Source organism: Brassica rapa, chromosome A09 (genome assembly GCF_000309985.2).
Source record: "Brassica rapa cultivar Chiifu-401-42 chromosome A09, CAAS_Brap_v3.01, whole genome shotgun sequence".
NCBI classification, from domain to species: domain Eukaryota; kingdom Viridiplantae; phylum Streptophyta; class Magnoliopsida; order Brassicales; family Brassicaceae; genus Brassica; species Brassica rapa.
Window position 1 is genome coordinate 21,463,316 of NC_024803.2, and position 24,199 is coordinate 21,487,514.

Sequence of the window (24,199 nt, forward strand, 5' to 3'; positions counted from 1 at the left end):
AGTTTGGACCCCACCCGGACAGCGGAAACTCCTCTGCAGTAAAATCATTGTCATCAAGTGCAACCTCTTTGTTCTTCGGCGACCTATCTCTCTCCTTTGTCATGGGAATATCGTGAGAAGAAAATTTGTCCATGCCGGATCAGTTTCTTCCTCTACAAACGTCTGAGGATGAGCTATGATACGCTAATGCCTTACGAACTCGCTTAGAAGAAAAGGAAGTCTAATGGAATGGACCACCCCAGAGAAGGTGTCTCACGACGATCAAATCCTTGGGAAACGGCCAAAGAGGGTTAGGAACTGCAAAAAGGAGAATGCAAATACAAAGTAAGATATTGTCAAAACAAAAAGTAAGCAAATATCCAACCAAGGTACCATGCTGACTCCATTCACTACGAAATATGGGGATACAACTCTCCTCAAAGGACGCATCATTTATTCGGACAAAGAAAAAACAATTCCTCCAGTCGTGCCCATTGGAAATCGTCTTCTTGATTATCGACATATACTGACGAGGGGTCAAGTCATACATGAGAGGTCCCGATGATGACGACGGTCTCAAGAGAGCCTCAAAGTAGTCGGCATCGAGAGTCATCCCGCTGATGCTGATGATATTTTGTAAACCAGTGAGAGTCATCTGGCTTATCGACATCTCGAAGCGGTTCAAGGTTTGGATGATGACCTCCGGAATGAGAAACCACAAACGACAGCGCAGAAGATGCGCCTCGTAGCACGTAAAGTAACCCTTCAGAGGATTGTCAACATGTTCCCCACGCTTTGGAATCCAGAACTCCACTTCGTCTGGGACTTGACAAAACTCTTGTACAGTGTCGAGGAATGGATACAAACTCTTGCTCGGCAGGTCAATGACTCAGCCGGAAGAGCTGTCATTGCAACCTAATACGCCTCAGCCTCCTCGGAGTCAAGAATGAGGCATAAATTCTGCCTTTGGGATAACTTCATCGTTATCATGAACACTCCCATGGTTGGAATGAAGAGCCATGGTATTCTTAGAAGCTCTTTTTGTTGAAGGCATGTTTAAAAAAAATGACAACAGGGAGAAAAAGGAAAAAAGAAAGGTTTTCTATCTTGGAAAAGTTTCTTGTAGAAGAGAGCAAGTAAAGAACTTGAAAACTTACTCCACCTTCTTATAAGCAAGAAAATGTACTATTCATCTTCGAAATTTTGGCCAATGCCTCCTAACATGTCTAAACTCGCCTAATCGCTCGCTAGAACCTCCCGCTAGAAGCTCACGATTCTAACGAGCTAGAGGGCTAACTGTTGGGATCAAAATAGGACACAACGGAATCAATGCCCAAAAGTTCCTGAAAAATAATTCTTCTAAAAAGAGAAGTAGAAAATCAACACTAAAAGCCTCGTACAAGTTTAAAAAGAGTTATACGAGAAGTTATCATAATAGATAGTCCAATCTATTGGCAAGTGAATTCCGGGAGACAAACAATGAAACAGGAAAAAGGCCGGCCATCATTCCCCAACCATCCGAATCACCCGAAGATAGCCAAAACTCGACCTCCGCCTAAACCAACTTGCCATACGGCGAGTCGGGACTCGATTGGAGTAACCGTTGAAACTTTACGATAAAAATCACCAAGAATTGTTTTCTCGTATGAGTTCAAATTGATCGTGTAAAACGACAACGATTAACTTAACACCTTAGTTGTCTAAACTATGCGATTAATTTGAGTTATTTTTTAAAAGAACCGACGTCGTGCCAAAGGTGATCTTTCAAATAAATAATAAAAACTTTAAGTCAAAACACGGCCCGAAAAGGTCTAAGACGCAGCTAAAAACCCCACTTTGGACGAAATTGAACCCAAGGTTACTATGACGGTCTATCTGTTATTCGCAAAAGAAGATAAATGTCAAGTTTGAAGGGATAATTATGAAGATCGAGAAAAATGGAATATTTCCGCAAGAAGATAAACTCGGCCCGGGGGGGGGGAGTTAAGTTTTCTCGATCTGTTTATGTTACGAAGATAAACTCGGCCCGGATCGGCCTTAAAGTTAAGTTTTCTTAGATTTCCTAATTTAACAGAAATCGACAGTATGAATTTCGGTTCCCACACATTTCACTGAGTAATCCAATTGTTCACCCCCTCCTCTCCATTTCCCATGTACGAAGGACTAGGACTATAAGTAGAAGTATAAGGATATGGGTGGATGATATTTTATATAAGGAAATGTGTCCGATGATTCCTGGAACCAGTAATGGGACACATTGGATCGTCTAAAATGAGTAGACGTGTGTCCATAACACTTGCTCGGAAACCCAGTTCGGACGACGGGGGAACGGGGCGTTACGTACCTGCACAGAAGGATTCTACCATATGCATTGTGATGGCTCAATGAAGCATGACACAAGACTTAGATGCGGTGCCGAATGTAGCCGCCAACTACCTCGGCAACGACTATGCAAACAAGTAGAAGTAATGATGATTCCGGATAGCAGTTGAGATCCATGTTCTAAAATGCGCCCGCACTGGACGATTAAGCGGCGGAAAACCGCTGAGCGGTAGGTCAGCGTGGCGATTACGTCCTACTCGGCCACTAAATCGGAGTCATCTAAATAATTTACGTTTTTGAGGGTTTACAGCTTGAAATCATGTGTAACATGTTAAATCCACATGTTTAAAGTGAAAACAGCAAGAAAATCGCAAAGGAAACATATGAAATCTGTAAAATGAAGGATGGCAGCCATGGAAAATTTTCTGGGTAACCCTAAAAATCTTGAGGAAGAAGATGAAAATATTACAGTTATACCATTAATGAATAAAAAGTATAAAAAAACAAAAAACAGGTTCTCAGCTTTGAACTTGGGAACTGGAGGACAATTTATTAAGCCAATAACCACCGGACCACAGCACCAATCAATGTTCATTACATAATTTTTTTAATTATATATACAATTTTCAAAAATAATGAAATAAACTCCAGAATTAATCTCCGATTTTTTAGCAATTCGCTAGGCTCAGCTCAACCACCGGATTCACGCCTAGCGCAATTTTGAACATGGGTTGAGACAAAGAAGATGAGATGGCTTATAAAAGGGGGGAACAAGGGAGAAGAGGGAGTGAGAAAAACTGACTATGAACTCTTAAACTATTGTCGACATGCTCTTATTTCTCAAAAGTTTATACGTGTATCATTTTACTTGATTCGACTGGTACACTTTCAATAAACGGAAACTCTGGTCCCATCTCTTTTATTATCGTTTGATTTGTTTCTGAACGTGATTACCGATATTAGGTTTGACATTATAATTTGTGGCATAAAAGTTTTTGGATAACTTGATTCTTTTACTCATTACGGAACACAGATATCCTACTTATCATATAAGTCCACGTGGCGACTCCTCTGTTCTCTTGTAATCCTTCTGAAACCTCAACACAAGATAATCCTTCTATTCTCTACCCTCGATCTTTCCTCAACAAGAAATCTCCACCGTCCGTTTGTTATTCCCAAAATCTTACCTTCTTCTTCTCCTCTCTCGTCTTTTGAGAAACTGCAAATCACTCTCTTCTCTCCTCTCTCTCTATCTCTACCCTCTGGAATGGCGTCTCTTCAGCAAACCATGTTATCTCTGCAATCGAAACTTCCACCATCTTCCTTTCAAATCGCGAAATCTCTTCCTATTCGAAGAACAAACTTACCACTCCGCATCGGTGGGGGAAACGCGGCGGGAACGAGAATGTCAGCTACAGCAGCCGGAAGTTACGCTATGGCTCTCGCAGATGTTGCGAAGAGGAACGATACTCTTGAACTAACGAGTGCAGACGTAGAAAAGCTAGAGAAGGTATTCTCAGATCCACAGGTACTCAATTTCTTCGCCAATCCCACCGTCGAGGTCGAGAAGAAGCGTCTCGTGATCGACGAGATCGTGAAATCTTCGTCTCTCCAGAGCCACACCTCGAATTTCCTCAACATCTTGGTCGATGCGAATCGGATCAACATAGTGAGGGACATCGTGAAGGAGTTCGAGATGGTGTACAACAAGATAACTGATACGCAATTGGCTGAGGTTAGATCGGTGGTGAAACTGGAGCCGCCGCAACTTGCTCAGATCGCCAAACAGGTTCAGAAGTTAACCGGAGCCAAGAACGTGAGGGTTAAGACGATTCTTGATCCCAGCCTTGTCGCTGGGTTCACGATTCGGTATGGCGATTCCGGGTCGAAGCTTATTGATATGAGTGTGAAGAAGCAGCTTGAGGATATCGCTGCTCAGCTAGAACTCGGCGAGATTCAGTTAGCTGCTTGAAAACAATTGCATTGAGAATCGCTTTTTGTTGTGCAACTTAATATTCTTTCTCTCTTCTTGTTCTTTTTCTCCATCGATCATCAACATGATGTGTATACAGTTATAATAGTTATAATAATTTCAGGTTTTTTTCAATTAGTTCTGTAGGTTCTAAGGTGAAATTCACTTTCGAGTTCGTACTGTCCACTGAAACAATGTTCTAGTTTAAGGTTGGTTAAGGAGCAAGCTACATAGAGTTGTGAGCTTTTTGAAAGTGTTAAAGCTAATCTAGTACATGAACTATAACGCAAGATAACACATAGATTATCTTTACAAAAGAAAATATAATTAGATTTATCTTTTTAAAGGCACTTACAAGTTTGTCTAAATCGATTCTTCAACAAAATCAAAACACTCTTTGCTTTGTTGCACTAGTTTTATCTTGTTTACCAACTCGTACAAAGCCCTTGAACCCCTCAATGTTTCGTCATACAAGATCTTACAAAAGCCTATGTTGCTAAAAGCTCACATAATGTGTTAAACACGTACAATGCTTTGTCCATTCTGCTATTACTCAGATGTAACCATAAAGTTAAAGATGTACCAAAAAATGTTTTTGGACAACAAGATCTACAAATTTAAAATTTTATTTCTCTCTTTAAAAAATAAGTTAATCTCTTTTTTGTGCAAAAAGGAAAATCCTTCTCTTATAACGATTTTTTCCAAGATGCTTCAGTGCATAATGATGAATACTTCATTTACCTCCATGTCACAATCTTCATTCATGTAGCAGTTTTCTTTACCCAAAGTCCTATCTTGGGGTTTCCCTAACTACTAGGAAACTTTGGACATAAGACTATCCGCCCCTCCTCAATAAGCTCTACAGCTGGTTCTCATCTTGGATTTTGAAACACCTTTCTTTTGCAGGCCGTCTACAGCTCCTTAGCTCGGTTATTTACCCGACAGTGATGTTTTGGTGTTCTATCTTCTTACCGCCAACCAATGCCTGAAGAAGATATAACAGATGTGCAACAATTTCTTATGGATAGGAATCCCGTAATGGTAAAAAGAGCAAAAATTAGTTGAAAATTTGTATGCACTCATAAGCGTTGTGGAGGACTAGGCTAAAGAAGGCTCACAGTTTGGAACAAGGTATTAAGCCTTAAACTAATCTGGCTGATCTTTGTCGTTTATTACTCATTAGGGGTTTCCTGGATATGTTTGCAATTAATTGGTGAGAAATTTTTTTGGGATCTTGATGCATCCACTGTTGGCAGTTGGATTTGGAAATCTTTATGAAGTTTAGGCCTCTACTAGCTGTTTTTAATTTATGAATTAGGCTCAAGTATCTGCACTAAGTTATGGTTTGATAATTGGACTTCATTAGGCCATTGTTCTGAACTGATAATCGAATGAGTACCCAAATATATAAAAATATTAGTTATATATACATATAACATAACTAAATATATATTTATGATTTAAAAATCAGTTAAAAGTATCAGAAAGTATTTGAAGAAAACTAAGTTATTACAAAGTATCCAAACTACTCAAAAATATATGAATACTTTTATTCGAAATATCCAGAGTAATCCGAAATATCCATAATTTTTATTCTAATCATCAGAATTATTTAATATTTTACCCAAAATACCTGATATTTAATCCGAATTACCCGAATTTACTGAACCAAAACCAAATGAGAACCAAATTTTTTGAATCTTTTTTGGTTCCTAGTTTTATTATCAGAACCGGGCCCAAAAATATCTGAACCGATAATGATTCAGGCAGTAAATAGATCCTCTAGTCCCCAATCTGAACTGCCGGATACCCGAAATATATGTATCAAACCGAACCGATACCCAAAATGCCAAGTCCGAGCAGAAATACAGCTATTGCTTAGGAGCAAGTTGGATATATTATCAAGAGTTCATAAGAATCTTCCCTCGACCATCACTCTTCTTTATATTTGGGTTTTATATCTTTTTGTATCAAGGCTATGTCGCCTGCACATGTATGTTATAATCTCTGTGGGAGTGATGCAGTCGTTGCTTGTTTACTGGAAATATAAATTTAATAAAAAAACACTTTTAAAACTTTTAATCAATGATGTTGTGAGAATTTTATCTTTTATGTATTTTTTTTTTAACAAAAAGGGTTTTTATGAGCTGTGTTTATTTGGGAGATTAACTCTATATACTCCATTCCCTCCTAAATTCATTCTCACTACCCCCTCTTTATTCTCCCTACCCTTTTATCCTCGCACTCCTCAAAGTAGTCCACAATTCAACTACCTACATGGCCCACAAGACAACCTTAACCAATGAGAGTTCAGTTGGTCCACATGTCCTTCTTCTTCCCCGTACACTCTCCTCCTTTTCAACCTCCATTGGCGATTTTGAAGCTCCTAAACCAGGTAATTCTTGTTCGTCTGAGATGATTTTTTTTGTAAAATAACATTAAAATGTCGTGTATATCAATCATGGGCAGTGTTTAAAATATACGATTTGATGAAAATTTGAGAGATTTAAACGATTTCAAAAACTGTGTTTAGGGCTTTCGGGTATTTTTACGTCCGTTTTTGATGATTTTTTTATTGAAATGTTATTAAAAACAAGTGTATATCTGAGCTAGTGTAAAAAAAAATAAGATCGAATGAAAATTATGAGAGACTAAAAAAGATTTTGAAAACTGTGTTTATAGATTTTGGGTATATTTTATATATGTGTGTTTTGATGATTTTTATGTGTAGTTTTATTTAAGATGAATTATACATCATGGGTAATGTAAAATCCTAACAATATCGTCCTAAAAGCGGATTAGTTAGTACAAGGATAAGTTATGGGTATTACTGGTATAACTAGTTTTACTAAGGCAAAATAGTTTTACTGGAACTACTAGGATTACTATATTTATAATTCTTACTAGTATTTATAGTATTACTATGTATAATACTGAATTAAATTAGTATTAATAAGAGAAGATTATACGGTGTGAAAATTAATTCTAAGCATCTTAATAATGATTTTCTATTTTATTTCAGGAAAATGCAAAATCTGCATTGCACAATCATTTGTTTTGATTATGGGAGATATTATATGAAAGATGGGGCTGAAATAAAATGGATCTCGGGAGATGGTGAAGGAGAAGATGAAATTCACACGATTGTGTTGAGCAAATCAATGGAGGAGATCACTTACTATGGTTTGGTTGAGCGTATTTGCAGAAAGGTAAAGGTAGATGAATCTAAGGTGCAAGTGAAGATTAGTTACTTTCCAATGGTATTGTATTCGTACAAGCCATCATACATCTGGAATGATGAAGACATTTTTGGTTATCTACTGCAAGTAAATAATGAGAAGTGTAGAAGTGTTCTACATGTGGAGTTCATCAATGAAGAAGTGCAACTTTCAGAAGAGGATGATGAAACTGACGGCTATGTCGGTCTATCTGATGGAGAGGCTATAGAGGCTGGTGATGAGGATGGTACTGAGAATGATGAAACTGATGTCTATGTCGGTATATCTGATAAAGAGACTATAGAGGCTGGTGATGAAGATGGTAATGGTGGTGTGGTCACTTTTTACGAAGACATTGAGATGCATGATGGTGTTAATCACAGATGGGATGATGGTATGGATTTGGTTATAGGTCAAGAATTTAAAACCAAGGAGGCAGCAAAAGTTCTTATTCAAACGGCGTCATATCAGAAATCTTTTGAATTTGATATAATTAAGTCGGATACTAAGAGATTTGTGGTTAAATGTCGAGGAGCCAAAGATGGGTGCGAGTGGTTTGTGCGAGTTGCAATGTTAAAGAATTCAGATATTTGGACGGTTAGAAGTCACATCAAGCAGCATACATGTTTTGTCGTTACAAGAACACTGCCTGATAGAGAGGCTGGTGATGAAGATGGTACTGAGAATGATGCAACTGGTAATGAAGGTACTGGTGGTGTGCTCAATTTTCACGGAGACATTGAGATGCATGAGAATGTCACGGAAAGAGATGAGCATGTGTTTGAAGATACATAAATAAGACCACAGTTGTCTATTAGCCACGGGATGATGGTACAAGTTTGGTTTTAGGTCAAGAATTTAGAACCAAAGAGGAAGCAAAAGTCCATATTCAGACGACTTCACATCATAAATGTTTTGAGTTTGATATAATTAAGTCGAATACTAAGAGATTTGTGCTTAAATGCCGAGGAGCCAAAGACGGCTGCAAGTGGTTTGTGCGAGCTGCAAAGTTAAAGAATACATATCTTTGGACGGTTAGAAGTTACATCAAGCAGCATACATGTTATGTTGTTAGTACAAGAACACTGTCTGATAGAAGGAAAGGCACATCACAAATCGTTGCATCTGTTTTGGCTCAAGATTATCCTGGTACATTTGACACACCAGTTCCCAAAGTTCTGATCGATTTGGTTCATCGAAGGGTTGGTGTGCATGTATCATACACCTCAGCATGGAGAGGAAAAAGAGAAGCTGCTAATGAAGTGCGAGGAAGTCCAGAAAAGAGTTTTACTTTATTATACTGTTATATGCACATGCTGGAGCAGAAAAATATCGGCACAAGAACTCGTGTATAGTGGATGAGGCCAAAAGGGTTCAGTACAATGAGGAAAGTCCTCATTGTGGATGGAACACACATCAAGAATGTCCATGGTGGAGTTCTCCTTGTTGTGAATGCTCAGGATCCTGATCATCACCACTACCCAATTGCGTTTGGTGTAGCAGATGGTGAGAGTTATGAAAGCTGGATATGGTTTATGGAACAGTTGAAATAGCACTTTCCAATGTCCCGAGATTGGTATTTCTTTCAGATAGAAACAAAAGCTTGATCAAGTCAATACGTCTAGTGTTCCCTGAGGTCGAACATGGGTATTGTATATGGCATTTGTCTCAGAATGTTAAAAGCCACGTCCATAACAACAAAGATACTTGTGTGTTCAAGTTCAGAGAATGCGCACACGCTTATACGGAGGCTGAGTTAAGGTACCTTTATCATGCTTTTCGCATGAAGTATCCTAGTGCAGCAGTGTATCTTGACAAAAGTGTTGAAGAGAAGAAATTGGCTAGACGTTACTTCAGAGGAGATAGGTACAATGTTGATACCACCAATTCAGTAGAATCTTTTAATGGTGTTATTAAGAAAGCGAGAAAGTACACCTTACTACCAATGTTTGATGTTATCATTGCAAAAATATCTGAATTGTTTAACAACCATAGGAAGGAGGCAGCTGAAATACCATACACACTGAAGCTTGTGCCTATTTTTGAAACCGAAATGTCTAAAAGATATGTTGAAGCGGGCTTTCTTACGGTTGACGAATTAAACATCTTCCATCTTGAGTACTGTGTGCATGGTACTGACGGCAAAGTTTATACTGTTGATATGGCTATGAATACTTGCAGTTGTGAGCAATTTTATAAAGACAAATACCCTTGTGTGCATGGAGTGGCTGCTGCCACATTCATGACTGCGGCAGCGGGAAGGGAACTCCATCTTTCTGAGTATTGTTCAAAATACTATTTGGTGGAGCAATGGGCTTTAGCTTATCACATGACCATATATCATGTTCCTCATATGTCTGATTGGGTTGTACCAGAAGATGTTAGAGCAAAGAAACTACTTCCTCCAGATTTTGAAAAGAAGAAAAGAAAACCACAACAAACAAGATTTCTATCAGTAGGAGAATCCTGTGGAAGAGGAAAAAGAGGCAGAAGGGGAGCTAGAGGAGCCAGAGGAAGAGGCAGAGCCAGAAGAGGAGATATGACATCGTATTTTGAATGTGGAAGTGGTTCAGTTAACTCCTAGGTGTTACTGGTATTATTATGTGTAATCTGGAATATTGGATTTTACTTGGATTAATATGTGAAATTTGGACTACTATTGTTTACTGGCATTATTATGTGTCATTTCGAATACTAGGTTTTATGGGTATTATTATGTGTAATTTGGAATACTAGGTCTTACTGGTTATGTGTAATTTAGACTATTTTATATGATTATTTTTAATTCGTAGGCAAGGTTTATAATAAATATATAGATTAGACTATTTTGTTAATTATTTTTAATAGTTTAAGAAAATCTTAACTGTTTCCCGAAAAACTTCCTTAACTTTCATTGTTCGTATGTGAATGGTTAACAATATAGTAAGGAGAATTTTACAAAATACATATTTCTGGTAAATTATTTATGTAAATGTCTTCTTTGACTATAATAATAGGGTAAAATCATTGGTTCTACTACCAAACTTTCATTTTAAAGATGATTTTACTATATAAACGTAAAAATTGCCAAAGTATTACTATGTGTCTGGTAGTATTACTAATACCTTGAAGATTACCATAGGTATTACTAAGTGTTAAAATAATATTATCCCTTATATATTATTTGAGAAGCATTACAATATTTTCTTGTAGCCACGTGTCATCACTAGAATGACTCTTAGAATCCTTATAGAAACTAGATCATTTCTCCGCGCTACGCGCGGATAATATATTTTAATTTGTTACATTTATCATTTTTATTTGTATGTGAATTTTTGTATATTAAATCATATATAACTAAATTTGATTTTTTTTATATTTTTAGTTTGAAGTAATTATTTCTATTATATGTAACATAATTAACTAATAAATATGAAGAATCAAGTCCGAGATTTTAGAGTTATGTAAAAAATATATAAATAAAGCTTAGTTTAAAAGATCGGAATCTCACCTCGAATAAATTCAAGAAAAGAAAAGTACTCCAATAACCTACTTAAAATATAAAACCCACTTTTCAAAAAAAAAACGTACTTAATAATATTTTTTACATGTAATAGTTGAAAACTGACAGTTGAATATCGATCTACAATATTATTTTAATATATCTAATGGTAAAATATTAATTGTAATAACGAATTTTGTAATATTACATGAATTAGAAGTCTTTAAAATCTAAAATTTATTTTATTAACATAATATATTTTTTTATCATTTATTATTTTGACGTTACAAAATATTGCTTTAGTTTTATTTGAATATTAATTTGTTTGTCAATTGATTATATATCTGTGATAACTGAAAATACATCTTTATGTCTTCCTTACATCATACTTAATTGGTTTACGGTTCGACCATTTCTAATATACTGTGAGTAACATAATATTAGATGTTGATTATCTCCTTCCAATTAGGAATGCACAGAATGAGAGAAATTCAAGGTAAGACCACTTTACAATTTTGTCATCATATCTATATAGAGTTAGTTTATAGATAACTCTATCTGTTTCAAAATATAATCAATTTTAATTAAAATCTGTAATATTTAAAAGTTATTACTTTAGAAAACTGTCATTTAATATATAAATTTAATCAATTACACAATAATTTACATAATTTAATTTACTACACAATATCCAATAAATATATAAAGTTACATTGAAATATAAAAAAAATTCAATTTATATAGTGAAACAAAAAATACTTTTAAACCATTATATTATAAAACAAAGGGAATATTCAAAAGAGAAATTCAGGTGGATATGGATCGAATCAGATCAGATAATTGTTTATTCAGACGAAACGGATCATCACAATTACCTCCAAAAACCCGGATATCTATGTCTCACCACAATTACCTTCACACGATTTGGATTCGTGCCCACCACCTATGTCTCAGTACACCACCTATGTCTCAGTATGAGATTGTGATCTTGTGTACACAACTTCACACACCAACTTAAGGTTTTGCCTTTTGGTTTGCAATGTTTGGTTCGTCACGTCTTGATTCCGGTTTAGCTAAATTGGAGTATTGCAAGTGTTGTTTTTATATTAGTCAATGACATTGGTACAAAGTTCTTTTTGAGAGTAAAAAGACAAAGATCCTCCACACAATCTGAAGCTACTTAAGTCCTAATCTTTCTATGTTCATTACTTGCTTGCGCTCCAAGTAGGAATAAGATGAGGAGGCAGCATCATATCATCTCGCAGGTTCACCCACAAGAAGGAAGCAAGCCCTGCAACTACAACAGAGAAGAAACTCAAACCCCATCTCAACACACTCTTCTTGCTCCTGTCCTTTCTTAACTCTGTTACAATCTCTTCTTTGGCCTCAGAATCCAAATCTGACTTTGGTTTCTCACAGATGTCTTCTGTTGGAGTAGTAGTACCAGACCGATCATGTATCGATGACGACGATGAGCTTTCACTGTCCTGCCTTAGCTGCTCTCTGTTCTCTAGGAGTACAGCGAATGAATCTTGTGTGAAACCGTGCCTGTTACGTTCCGACCGTCTCTTCTTCCCGTTTTGTCTCGACCTTCTTGAGTGATTGCTCATAGAGCAAACAGATTCATTAAACTCAGAGCTTCTGCCACTCTCATGGAAACAAACTGACTCCATATTATCACCTTCAACACCTGAGAATTGAATCTTGCAGTTCTCTCCAGCAGCCTCTCTTATCAATCTCTCTGCTGTACCCAACGTTTCATGAACAGCCACTCTGACGAAATACACCTCATCATCCACGTGTTTCTCCATCTCTTGCAACACAAGCTCCACCTCAGAATACATACTCTTGGGATTCAGTTACTTCATCAAGAAGTTAAGCATCTGCACAGCCAAAACCCGTTTCTGAGCATCACCCTCCACAACGCCCAAATCAAGAATCCTCAGACCAGATTTCACAAAAAGCCTCGCGTATGCCGCGACGATAAAGGCATTGCGCTTAGCGAGAGCTATCACAAGCGCCATGTGAGACTCAGAAGCGGCTTCAAGAGCAACGGTTAAGCTTTGGCAAAGGGTATTAACAATTTCACTAAAGGCAAAACGCCAGCTGTCGCAGTCCACAAGCGACTTCAAGCAGAGAGAAGCTCCCAACGCAAGATGCTGTTCATGCTGAGAGTCTAAAAGAGAGTCAGAGAGAGGTTTACAAAGAGAATGGATCAGATTATTTTTCTTGTCTTCCACCGTCGCGGGATCGATTCCGTATCTGGCTATAGCTGCTACCGCCTTTGAGCAAGCCTGTTGAACACTTACATACCCTTCGCAAGAGCTCAATGTAGTTATGATAACCGGTATGATGGTTTCTACATGGGGAGCGATTTTGACTCCGTGGGAACGTGCGAGGCCTTCGAAGAGAGAGACCGTGTAGCCACCGCCAGAGTCAGAACCGAACTTTTTGGTTTCAGAAACTTGAGTGAGGAACACATGTAGAGCTTTTGGATTCAAATCTTTCACAATGGTTCTCAAGTTGCTCATTGCAGTCTTGTTAGTATCTGGATCTTTGTCAAGGTTAGCCAACTCTTGCCTAAACGCTGAACCGAGGTTTCTCCCCATTTTTGTTTCCCTCTGAGAATAAAAGCAACAGCGAAGTCAACAACAATCAAAAGATAATAGCGTTTTGGTCATAAGTGATAAGAACTGAATAAATATTAAGATATACACAACTTAGAGATATAGTACAATCATTTGAGTATAAGATAAATTCGTACAAAATAAAACAAAAAGGAGATAAAAGAAAATTTGAAGATATGGTTTGTAGATAACATTTATACCTTCAGTGTTTAAGATCTTGAAGCTGCACCAACACCAAGAACAGCTCTCGCACAGTCTGTCTAGCAGTTCTTACGGCTCTGACTCTCCTCTACACTGCTGTGTGAACCTTAAGAAAGCTAGGAATGGTAACCACAAAATCCAACCTTCAAGTTCGATGCTTTAAACAATTATTCCAGCAAGAGAAGGCGTTTAACATCCTGTATAAAGCTTTGATGTCAAAATCTAAAACTGATCAAAACGAAACCAACATAGGACAGTGTAGTTTGTTAAATGTTTACCACATAGGAAGTCGAAGTCAAGCATTCGTTGAACAGGAAGCTGCTTATAGTTTTAGAACAAAGCTTGTGTGGTCCGAGAGAACAGTTGTCCCGTTGCCATTTTGGGAAGAGCTCAAAAGGGGAAACTGTGAATCAAAACAGAAAAATGATCAGATCCAGAGTTTTAGTTAAACGAATAGACACCAGCAATGCAGGCTACAACTATAGTAAAAGTGTTCCTCTTTCAATGTTGAAGACTCGAATCAAAGACAAATTTGAAAAGTTAGCTACTTTACACTAATCGAACTCGGCCCTCGAGAATATCTACTTTAGAATCACCAACACGCAGATCTCATCATTGTTAACTACATTAACGAATCTATAATTGCATAAAGTTTCGAACTTTACGCACTCTCCTCATAAATATCAAAATTTTGGTGTCAAATCGGAATCAAGACAGATGTAAAAGCTTGGAAAGAGGGTGTGTGAGAAAGCTCAAAAAGGAGAACGGACCTAGCCCTTGGCGAATCTAACCACCCTCATGGCGATCTCAACTCCAATTTCATCGTCATCAGCTGTTGTGCTTGTTTGGAGATTGAGGATTGTGCGTGAGGAAAGATTTGGAGTAGGACTCTGACGACGAAGTGAAAGAGTCGGGTTTGACCTATGCATCTGAGATGAGATTTTAGGAAGCCGGGCCGACATGGAATCTGAGATGAGAAAACTCCAAGGAAAATAAAAGAGACACTAACAATCAAAAATGTCGAAATAAACTGTATAAAAAGGGATTTTTGCAAAAGCCCCATCTCTATAGATTGAAGCCTAGCTTTTGCTGTAATTCTCAGTGGTACGCATAGTTTCTTATATATTATTTCATTTTGCATCTGTTTTATAGAGGGAAAACGGGAAGTCGAAGAAAGATCTATGACTTTTGTTTTGAAGATGGCAATAATGGATGAAGTTAATGGAATAAAAACTTGGAACAGCTAAAAAGTGGGATGGAGAGAAACTGGAAAGACAACGAAAAGAGAGGAAGGAAGCCATCCTTCGGTTAGATTTTTTTTTGCTTAAGTGACATGGCACATTAAAACAATTTGATTGGTCCGAATTAATTTGTTGACGTGGCATGCTTCTCTCTGGAGTATATCTCCTTTTTAGTATAGGTTAGATAGGTTGGTCCATCTAAATATATAATAAACTTTTTATTAAACTAACCATAAAAACATTATTAATGTGCTTCATTATTTCCATAAATAAAATTATAGAATTACCTAATATGACTAAAGTATATATGACAATTAATGACTTTGAATAATAAAGATTTGATAAAAATAAAGTGTATCTATTAAAATAAATTAAAAAACCATAGTAGCCATTTAATAAAAATTAAAAAAAATTCTTTATATGTTATATTTTGAATTTTTAAAAACGAGTATAAATTACTAAAACCATTAAAAGTTTCACATTCAAATTTTGTGATCTATGGTTTAAAATGTTTTTTATGACATGATACAAATAATTAAAAAATCATATAAGTTGAAAGTCTCATTTAATAAGTATTAAAAAAAAAAATTTTAAAAAAATTTATATATATATATGTAAATATATATATATATATATCATTTTAAATTAAATTATATGTCATATAAGAAAATAAATAAATATCTTAATTTTGAAATTTACTTTGAACAATTTTATTTTGATAAAAAATTTGAAAAAATATTGATAAATTTATTGTTGAAAATATAATAAATTACTTAAACTATTAATCCCACAATGAAAATTTTGTTATCAGTAATTTAATTTTTTTGCTATAACAAATACAAATGATAAAAAAACATGAGCAAAAAGCATCCTTTATTAAATATTAATATTAAAATATGATATATATATATATATATATGTTACTATCATTTAAATTTAATTATATACTATATCAAATAGAAAAAAATATTCTTTTGGTTACTGACTTTTTAATTATTAAATATATATTTATTATTTCATAATAGGTTAGAAACATATTATATATAAAATAATTTATATATATAACGTTCATTCCGCGCAAGGCGCGGGTCTTAACCTAGTATATATTTATAACGGCTGCACGTTTTACCAGTGAAATGCATTTTTAATTTTTTTTTAATAATATATATATATATATATTTATATAATGTGTTTACTAGTTTTTGGTATATCTTTTTTAGTGTTTTTTTGGCGTAATAAACCTAGTAATTCTAGTTATCCATCTAACTCATATTAGGCATAGTAACACCTGTAAATTTAGTTTTCTAAACCTTTTGCAACACACCAAGATTTAAACATTCAAAAGCATAAAATACTTAACATCCCAAATACATAAAAGCCTTCTACTACTAAGTTTTAAACATCCAAAATACTTAACATCCCAAATACATAAAATCCTAAATACATAAGACTAAGGGTTTGTTTTATGCTTCTTTCCCTCCGTGAAAGGAGTCCGCACCCACTGTGATGGTTCACATTTCCTCTTTGGTCTGCCACTCTTAAGTGCAGCAACATCAACAGTCTTCCTTAGCCTGCCTCTCGGTTTGCCATACATCATTGTTTTATCCTTGCACCTATGCATGATCCAAAGACTCAGTGCTTCCTTGTAAATGACCATGATCCACCTTTGCTTTTCTTCCTCAGTATATTCCTCAACAATTTCCCCAGCCTATTCCTCGACAACTTCTCCAGTCTGTTCCTCAACAACTTTCACAGCCTCTTCCTCTTTTTTCTCTTCTTCCACAACTTTCTCACTGCTTTTTTCCTCTGTTTCCACACCAATCGCCTTTGTCACTAGTCTCCTCGCAGCCATTGTCTTAGTCCTACCATGTGGTGGTGTGGGAGTATCCTTTGTCTGATTCCCATGTTGTGGTGTTGGAGTTTCATTGGTTCTATTCGTCTCAATCCGAGGCTCATTAATCTCTGCCTCAACCCCAGACTCATTGATCTCTGCCTCAATCCAAGGTTTATTAATTTTTGCTTGATCCTCTTTTCCTTCAACTTCTTGATCCCCAGCCTCAGATTCCACCACTTTTTCTATCTCTGCTTCTCCATTCTCAATTTTCTCCTTTTCTTCCTCACTGGTTTCAGACTCTTTTCCTTCAACTTCTTCTTCTTGATCCTCTTTCCCTCCAATCTTTTCTTGATCATCTTCCCCTTCAGTCTCAGATTCCACCACTTTTTCTTCAACTTTCTCACCATCCTCACTGTTCTCCTTTTCTTCCTCACTGGTTTCAGACTCTTTCTCTTCACCTTCTTCTTCATCTTGTTTCCCTCCAACCACTTCTTCATCAACTTTCTCTTCAGCTTCAAGTTCCTTCCACAGTTTATTAGCATGTGCTCTACTTCTCTCCTTCAATTGGTTCAACTCATCAATCTCAGTCTCACTCTCACTGTCTTCCTTCTCTTGCTTATCAGCCTCGTTATTTTCCTTCTTTTTCTCATCCTCTTTCTAAGCATTGTCATCAGCCTCTTGCTCAGTATTCTCGACGTTATCCTTCTCTTTCCCAGCCTCTTGCTCAACATTCCTTTCATTCATGTGTACCATTGTCCATATGATCCCATCGTCGAAAATCCATGTCTTCGCCATGACTCTGCTCCACCTTACTCTCAATAGAAGTTAGCCTTTCTTCTATTTTCTTAGCCCTTCTTCTCAAAAGTTGCTGGTTCTTTTCAATATCACTCATCCTTGAGCTAATAGACTCCATCTTTGTCTCCACCGTTAAGATAAGTCCAACAAATCCTTTTTCCATGAACTCCAAAATCCTCTCTTCCATACATTGCAACCTCGAATCTAAACCATAATTAGAGGATGATCCTTCTGCAAACGTCACCTTTTCTTTGTCTTTCTTTTTGGAAACACTTGTGCAGCTTGATCTAACTCATATAGCTCTTTCCACCAAATAGTCGTCTGCTTCACATTTAACTAGTTGTTCCAAGTATCACTTGGGCTACCCTGACGGTCATACTCTCGCTCCTCATCAATGATACGAATCAGCATAATTTCCTCACCAATAGTTGGGACTAACACACTGTTAATAACCTGAAAATAAAACAACAAGTTAGATCAGTTAAATTTTCTGTTCTACTAGCTTCTACTATAACTATATACATGTACCTTTGTTTCTCCAACCACAGCATATATGTCTTCCAAAAGGATAACCCTTAAGATTGGACTTTGTAAACCGGCTCTTGCACATCCTTGGAAAGTCTTCACTAGCGTCGTCTGAATAGATTCTAAGCGTTTTCCCCAGATCTAGAATACACTCAAAAGCCAGAACCTAGTACATCCAGTGTTACAGTGTCAGATTTCAATTATAAAACAACTAAAATTTTACTAAACTATATGCTTTACCTCTAAAGGGATTATGAAACCAGGAAAGGCGCACATCTCTTTCACTTCACCCTTCAGATGGTTCATCACGTGCTTAATCTCCTTTATTGCATCCTCAAATGTTAGACGACCCCAGGGAAATGATCTGCAAGCATCTAAATCGTCTATCATGCTTAATATGAAGAGGTCTAAATGTCCAGAATCCTTCGGCTTTCCTCTGATAACCCGACCAAGAAAAAACAAGACAATCATCTTCAATCTATCTGGACACGGCGGCATAGACAACATCTTCTTCTCCACATAACTGATGGTGATCTTCTTTGTATCATGGAAGTAATAATCCACAAACTTATAACCCCCCAAATTCTCGTAGTTTGGTGGATAATTACCGCAGTCTAAGCCAGAGATGAGGGCATGCTCCCTCATAGAATAGTGGATGGATACACCATTAACCGCAAACCATGCAACATCATCTTCTGGAGTACAAATGGTGCACATGAGTAACATTCACATCCCTTGGAGCTTCAGTTTATATTCGTCTGGCATGTGGAAGAAATATAGAAACTGAGGATGGCTTCTGAACCATTGAGCCTCAGGCTTATCTTTGATGACATTTACTGTCTTGGTCACAAAGCACTTAGTTTGTATCTTGGAACTCTTGGAGAACTCACTGCTTTTGAAGTAAAACTCAAGGGGTTGCATTTCATGCAATCAAAATACATATATACATGTTAGTAATGCTAGTAATACAAGAAGTACTAGTACTACTACTAATTACTACTCAGCATTTCTCACTAACAATAACAATGAATACAAAATATATACCTCTCTTTCGGACCCCTCCCTTTCGGACTCATCTGAAGCTGAGAGCGATTCTACACTCGGTACTCTCACTGGCTCTCTCACTGGCCTACTCTTCTTACTGCTCTTATGAACTACCCGTTCCGGCTTTTTTACAATTGAGTCCGGTTTTCTGATTCTAAGAGATTGACGAAGCCTATCATTGGCGACTCCAATTTTCTTTTCCTTCATAACTTTTCTGTACAAGACATTACAACACTCAATCACTCTAAATTCAAACCACAAAACAACAACACAACATCAACAAAGTTTCCCCAGTAACTAACAAGTTTTCCCCAAATTTGTTTTCAAATCTACATAAAAATTCGACCAAATAACAAACAATTAAAGGGAAACTAATCACTTACCACAAGGAACAAAGATGGAGCCTCGATTTCGACAAAGAAGGAATAAGAAACGAAGCGGTCTCGATTTAGGGTTTCAGACAAGAGAGACAAAGAGATAATTGAGAGTTGAGAAATGATAGGGATAGTTTAATGGATTTCGATTTAGATGGAGAACGAAAATGGATACTCTAGGTTTCAATTGGACATTTTGCAAGAAAGAGTGTCGAGAGGTGAGAGGAGACGATGGAATGAGAGAAATTTTGGAGAAGGAGTTGAGTTATACAAAACAACATCGTTTAGGTTTTGCTGGGTCGGATTTTAGGATTTGCTTTGTGTGGATCGGATTTTTTTAGGTTGAATCTTGTAAATATCTAATTTCTCTTAGGGGTAATCCGTCTTTTTAGCCACTTTTTCTATTTCAAAAAATGAAAAAAAACATATTATATTATAATAAAAGGATAAACGGGATTTTTTTTGGGGGGTATGGGGTATATGGAGTTAATCTCCATTTATTTATGATATGATTACTGATTTTCTTGTCGGGGGATTAATATTATTATTGCTTTGACTCACTAAGCAAATTAGTTGCTTATTAAAATCTTTGTTTTGCAAGTAACCCTTAGTTTGTTGTTTGGGTTAAAGGAGCAATATCTGTTGGCTACCTTTTCGCACACACGTATATTTTGTAATAAGTATGTTATAGTTTTAAATGATGCTCGAGCATGTATACATGTTTTATATTTTTGAACCTAAGCTATATTTGAATAATAAATGGTTTTGAAAATGCTTGGGTTTCATATGATATTAGTTCTAGTCCAGGTCGAACCAACTAACGGTTTAAAACTCGGGTTGGAAAGCCTTAAATTAGAACTGGTAGAAAACCCATTCTCTGGCATTCGACCTTGGGATTTCATTTTTGATTTGGAACCTCGGGTCGAATGTTTGGGAAGCACCTTTGCTTCAGGTTAAAGTTCTTTAGTTGGACTTGGATGTTCTTGTTTGATTGTTGCACGACTAACTAATCAGCTTTGAGTTAGATCGGATCAGGGGTTTTAAAAGTCAGGGTCCAACTTTCAGTCTGAAAATAATTGTTCAGTTTTTGGTATGGATGGAGGCAATGGTTGATGATAATTATAAGATAAAACTAGAATGTGCCTTTTTGGTGATGAAACTGTTGGCACATGGACGGAACTCGAATCGTTGGAATCAATTACTTGTTTGGAAATTAGAATTTGGTTTAGTTTCATGGTCCGCTTGTTTATATTATTTCTTTTTATCATGTGGTCTAATTAGGGTCAAGAGATGGTACATCTCCGATCGTGGGATGAAATCGTTTTGGTGTTGTGAAAATATAGCGACATGTAGATCGAGTAGCATGGATCCTTTTAAGTGTTATTAGGTGATATTTGATCTCAGAGGTTGGTCGTATATCTATCTTATTAAACTAAAAGTACTTTAAGCTTTTGTTCGACAATCTACGTTGCACGGAATCGTCGACGGAGCTACGATTCCCGCTCCGGAATCGGAAGCCGAAACGGAATCGCTCAGAATCGCTTGGAATCGCATGGGAATCACGATTCTTAAAAAGAGGTGTTTAGAATCGTAATAGAAACGCACGTTTCAGAGTTGGAAGCGGACTCAGTGTTGACCGGAAACGTACGGCGATTTCAACGTAAAGAAGAAAGTGAACAGTTTCACAAACGTAACTTGGGCTTTTAAATATTCATGGCCCAGTATTTATTTAACACAATTAAAATTCTAATTGCACACATATTTAATTTATTAACTTTCTGTAAGCCTAATAAAAATACCTAATTATCTATCACATAATACGAACTTTATTCTTTTGAGAAACATTTAATATGAATGTTTGTCCGTAGCTATCTGATTTTTTTCTAGCTCGTTAACTTTCTAACTCAATTTTTTTTAATAGTTACTACTCTAGTCACATTGTTTTTCAATATCTAGTCTTCATATTTTGTGTATAAATTCTTATATATATATATATATATATACACGCTTCCATAACGTACCCGCTTCCTAATTTTTTTTAAAAACTCGATTCTACGTTTCCAAACGATTCCGCTTCCACGTACCCGCTTCCGATTCCATGCAACATAGTCGACAATATGAATATCAGTTAAAAAATATAGTGCTGTTTGGAAACACTGATACCAGTAAATTAGGGAAAAAAAAGTAATGAACTTATGTTATTAAGAAATTGGAAATCCATTACATTACATTATATTAAAAAGTAGTGGGTTTATGTTACTTGATATATATATATATATATATATATATATATATTCTAAGGCTGGGCAAAAAACCTAAATCCGAAGAACCGAACCAAACCCGATCCGAAAAAGTAATACATAACCCGAACCGAAATTGATTAAATATCCGAACGGGTTCAAAATTTTGGTATCTAGAGAACCAAAACCGAACTCGACCCAAACCGAAGTATTTCAGGTATCCGAATATATCCGAAATAGATTTATACATCTAAATATATTAATTATTTTTATATTTAATGTATATTAAAAACATCCAAAATATATAAGATACTTTTAAGTTGTCTAAAATACTCGAAAATATATACAAATTGTCAAAAGTAAATGTCTAAAATAGCTAAAATATCCTCAAAACACCAAAAATATTTAAAATATCTACTGATTCTCTATCAAAATATTCAAACCAAACCAATTTATATGTTAAGTTTAGGTATTCTAACATATGTTATTTAATTTTTTATGTAATATATATTTTATTTACAGATTTTGAGAAATTTAAACTATAGATTGAATTTTAAAATTTTAAAAATCATTTAAATGGGTTATCCGAACCCGCAAAGATTCGAACCGAACCCGAACCAAAATTTAGAAATACCCGAATGGGGCTAAAACCTTTAATCCCAAAAACTCGAAACTCGAATAAACCCGAATCGAACCTGAATGGGTACCCGAACGCCCACTCCTAATATATTCAAATAAAAATAATAATTTAAAATTGATTTATATCAAAAATTCATTCAATAATATACGTATATTCAAAATTTGATTTTTATAAACATATTTTCCAATAACCATTATAAATTTTTTTTCAATATATATAAGAAAAATACATAAGTAATCCCAATTTCAAACAGCAACTTAAACTATGGTTTTTATATTTCACATTGAAATTTAAAAATATAATATATGTGATTATTTATATGATTGTACGTATAAAATATTATTAATTATAAAAAAAAAACTTATTTGATGGTACATATAAAATACGATTAATTATATGATAACACATATTTTTGTAACCTATGATGACACATATATGATATATAATAGTGATTAGGGGTGGACGTTGGGGTTCGTTTTCGGGTCTGTTTGGGATTTCGTGTTCGGTTCAGATCTTTGAAGATTCAGTTCGGATTTGGATAACCAATTTAAATTGGTTTGGTTTAAATATTTGGATAGAGAATTAATAATTATTTTAGTATTTTTGGAGTTTTGAGTATATTTTAACTATTTTAAATATTTACGTTTTATTATTTGTATATATTTTCATGTTTTTAAATGAACTTAAAGTATCGTATATATTCTAGATGTTTATATATATATATATATATATATATATATATATATATATATATATATATATTAAATCTAGGGGGAATTTTACTTTTACACTTTCTTTGGTACCACATTTCAAGTATACCACTAGTATGGGGACATTTTCACAAATACACTTTTCATCAATTACCAAAAGACCATACTAGCTCTAACTTTATCTCTGTCTCTCTCACATCCTCTTCTCTTCCTCTCTCTTTCTCTCGATCTTTTTTCTTCTTCTCTGCCTCCGATTCACCGGAGATCCACCGTCTCTCCTCCTTCTCGTCCGTCCTTAACCAAGGCTTGGACGTCGCATCTCTCCTCCTTCTCCTCTTACTTCCTCCGATTCTGCGATCTCGGGTTGCTTCGCAACCACACCAAAGCTCTCTGCCTCTCCGCCGGCGTCGGACACGCTCCGATGGCGATGGCCCAGATCGGGTTATCTGACGTTACCGCCGTGGAGTTGGTGGATTCGCTTCCTCTCGTGAGAAGAGCTGATCCTCATAACCTTCCTTTTTTCGACGGTGCGTTTGATTTCGCGTTTACTGCGCATCTTGATGATGCTCTGTTTCCGTGGAGGGTCGTGGAGGAGATGGAGAGGACGGTGAGGTGAGGCGGGTTTTGCGTGGTGGCGGTTGACGAATGCGGTGGGGATGATGTTAGGGAGATTGCTAGACTGTTCTTGAAGTCTAAGCTCGTTGATGTTGCTAATGTAACCTTAGAAGGATCCAAAATGATTAGTATACTACTCAAAGTTCAAGACTTTAAGACATGACTGACTCTGTTTTTGTCTTATCAATGTTTGGTTTTTCAAAGTTTGTGCATTATATCTAATCCTTTTATATGTGACTGTGTTTATCTTATATTGCATGCCTTCTACTGAGTTTGATTCTAAAGATTGATTAAGACTCTGCGCTCGCTGGTTCAAAAAATCTCAAGCACTTATAAGCCTCATTTCATCTTTACACAGCATATATTGAATAACTAGGCTAA

General features: G+C 36.0%; 2 protein-coding genes, 1 non-coding gene and 2 pseudogenes across 3 annotated transcripts; 3 read left to right on the forward strand and 2 right to left on the reverse strand.

Moving 5' to 3' along the window:
• Positions 1–2,699: 2,699 nt before the first annotated feature.
• Positions 2,700–3,469, reverse strand: LOC108869639 (annotated as a pseudogene).
• Positions 3,470–3,494: 25 nt separating this feature from the next.
• LOC103838839 (ATP synthase subunit delta, chloroplastic) lies at positions 3,495–4,408 on the forward strand. Its single transcript, XM_009115289.3, has one exon. The coding sequence runs from the start codon at positions 3,569–3,571 to the stop codon at positions 4,271–4,273; it is 705 nt and encodes a 234-aa protein (XP_009113537.2). The 5' UTR covers positions 3,495–3,568; the 3' UTR covers positions 4,274–4,408.
• A 4,465-nt stretch (positions 4,409–8,873) lies between these two features.
• On the forward strand, positions 8,874–10,075 carry LOC103838866. The gene is made up of 2 exons (XM_009115318.2): positions 8,874–8,997; positions 9,081–10,075. Exons 1-2 carry the CDS (start codon positions 8,874–8,876, stop codon positions 10,073–10,075), a joined length of 1,119 nt encoding a protein of 372 aa, XP_009113566.2.
• Positions 10,076–12,056: 1,981 nt separating this feature from the next.
• Positions 12,057–15,412, reverse strand: LOC103838841 (annotated as a pseudogene).
• A 3,572-nt stretch (positions 15,413–18,984) lies between these two features.
• LOC103838868 lies at positions 18,985–24,065 on the forward strand. Its single transcript, XR_004450732.1, has 2 exons — positions 18,985–19,095; positions 23,319–24,065. It is a non-coding gene; the product is annotated as an uncharacterized LOC103838868 (transcript).
• Positions 24,066–24,199: the final 134 nt, after the last annotated feature.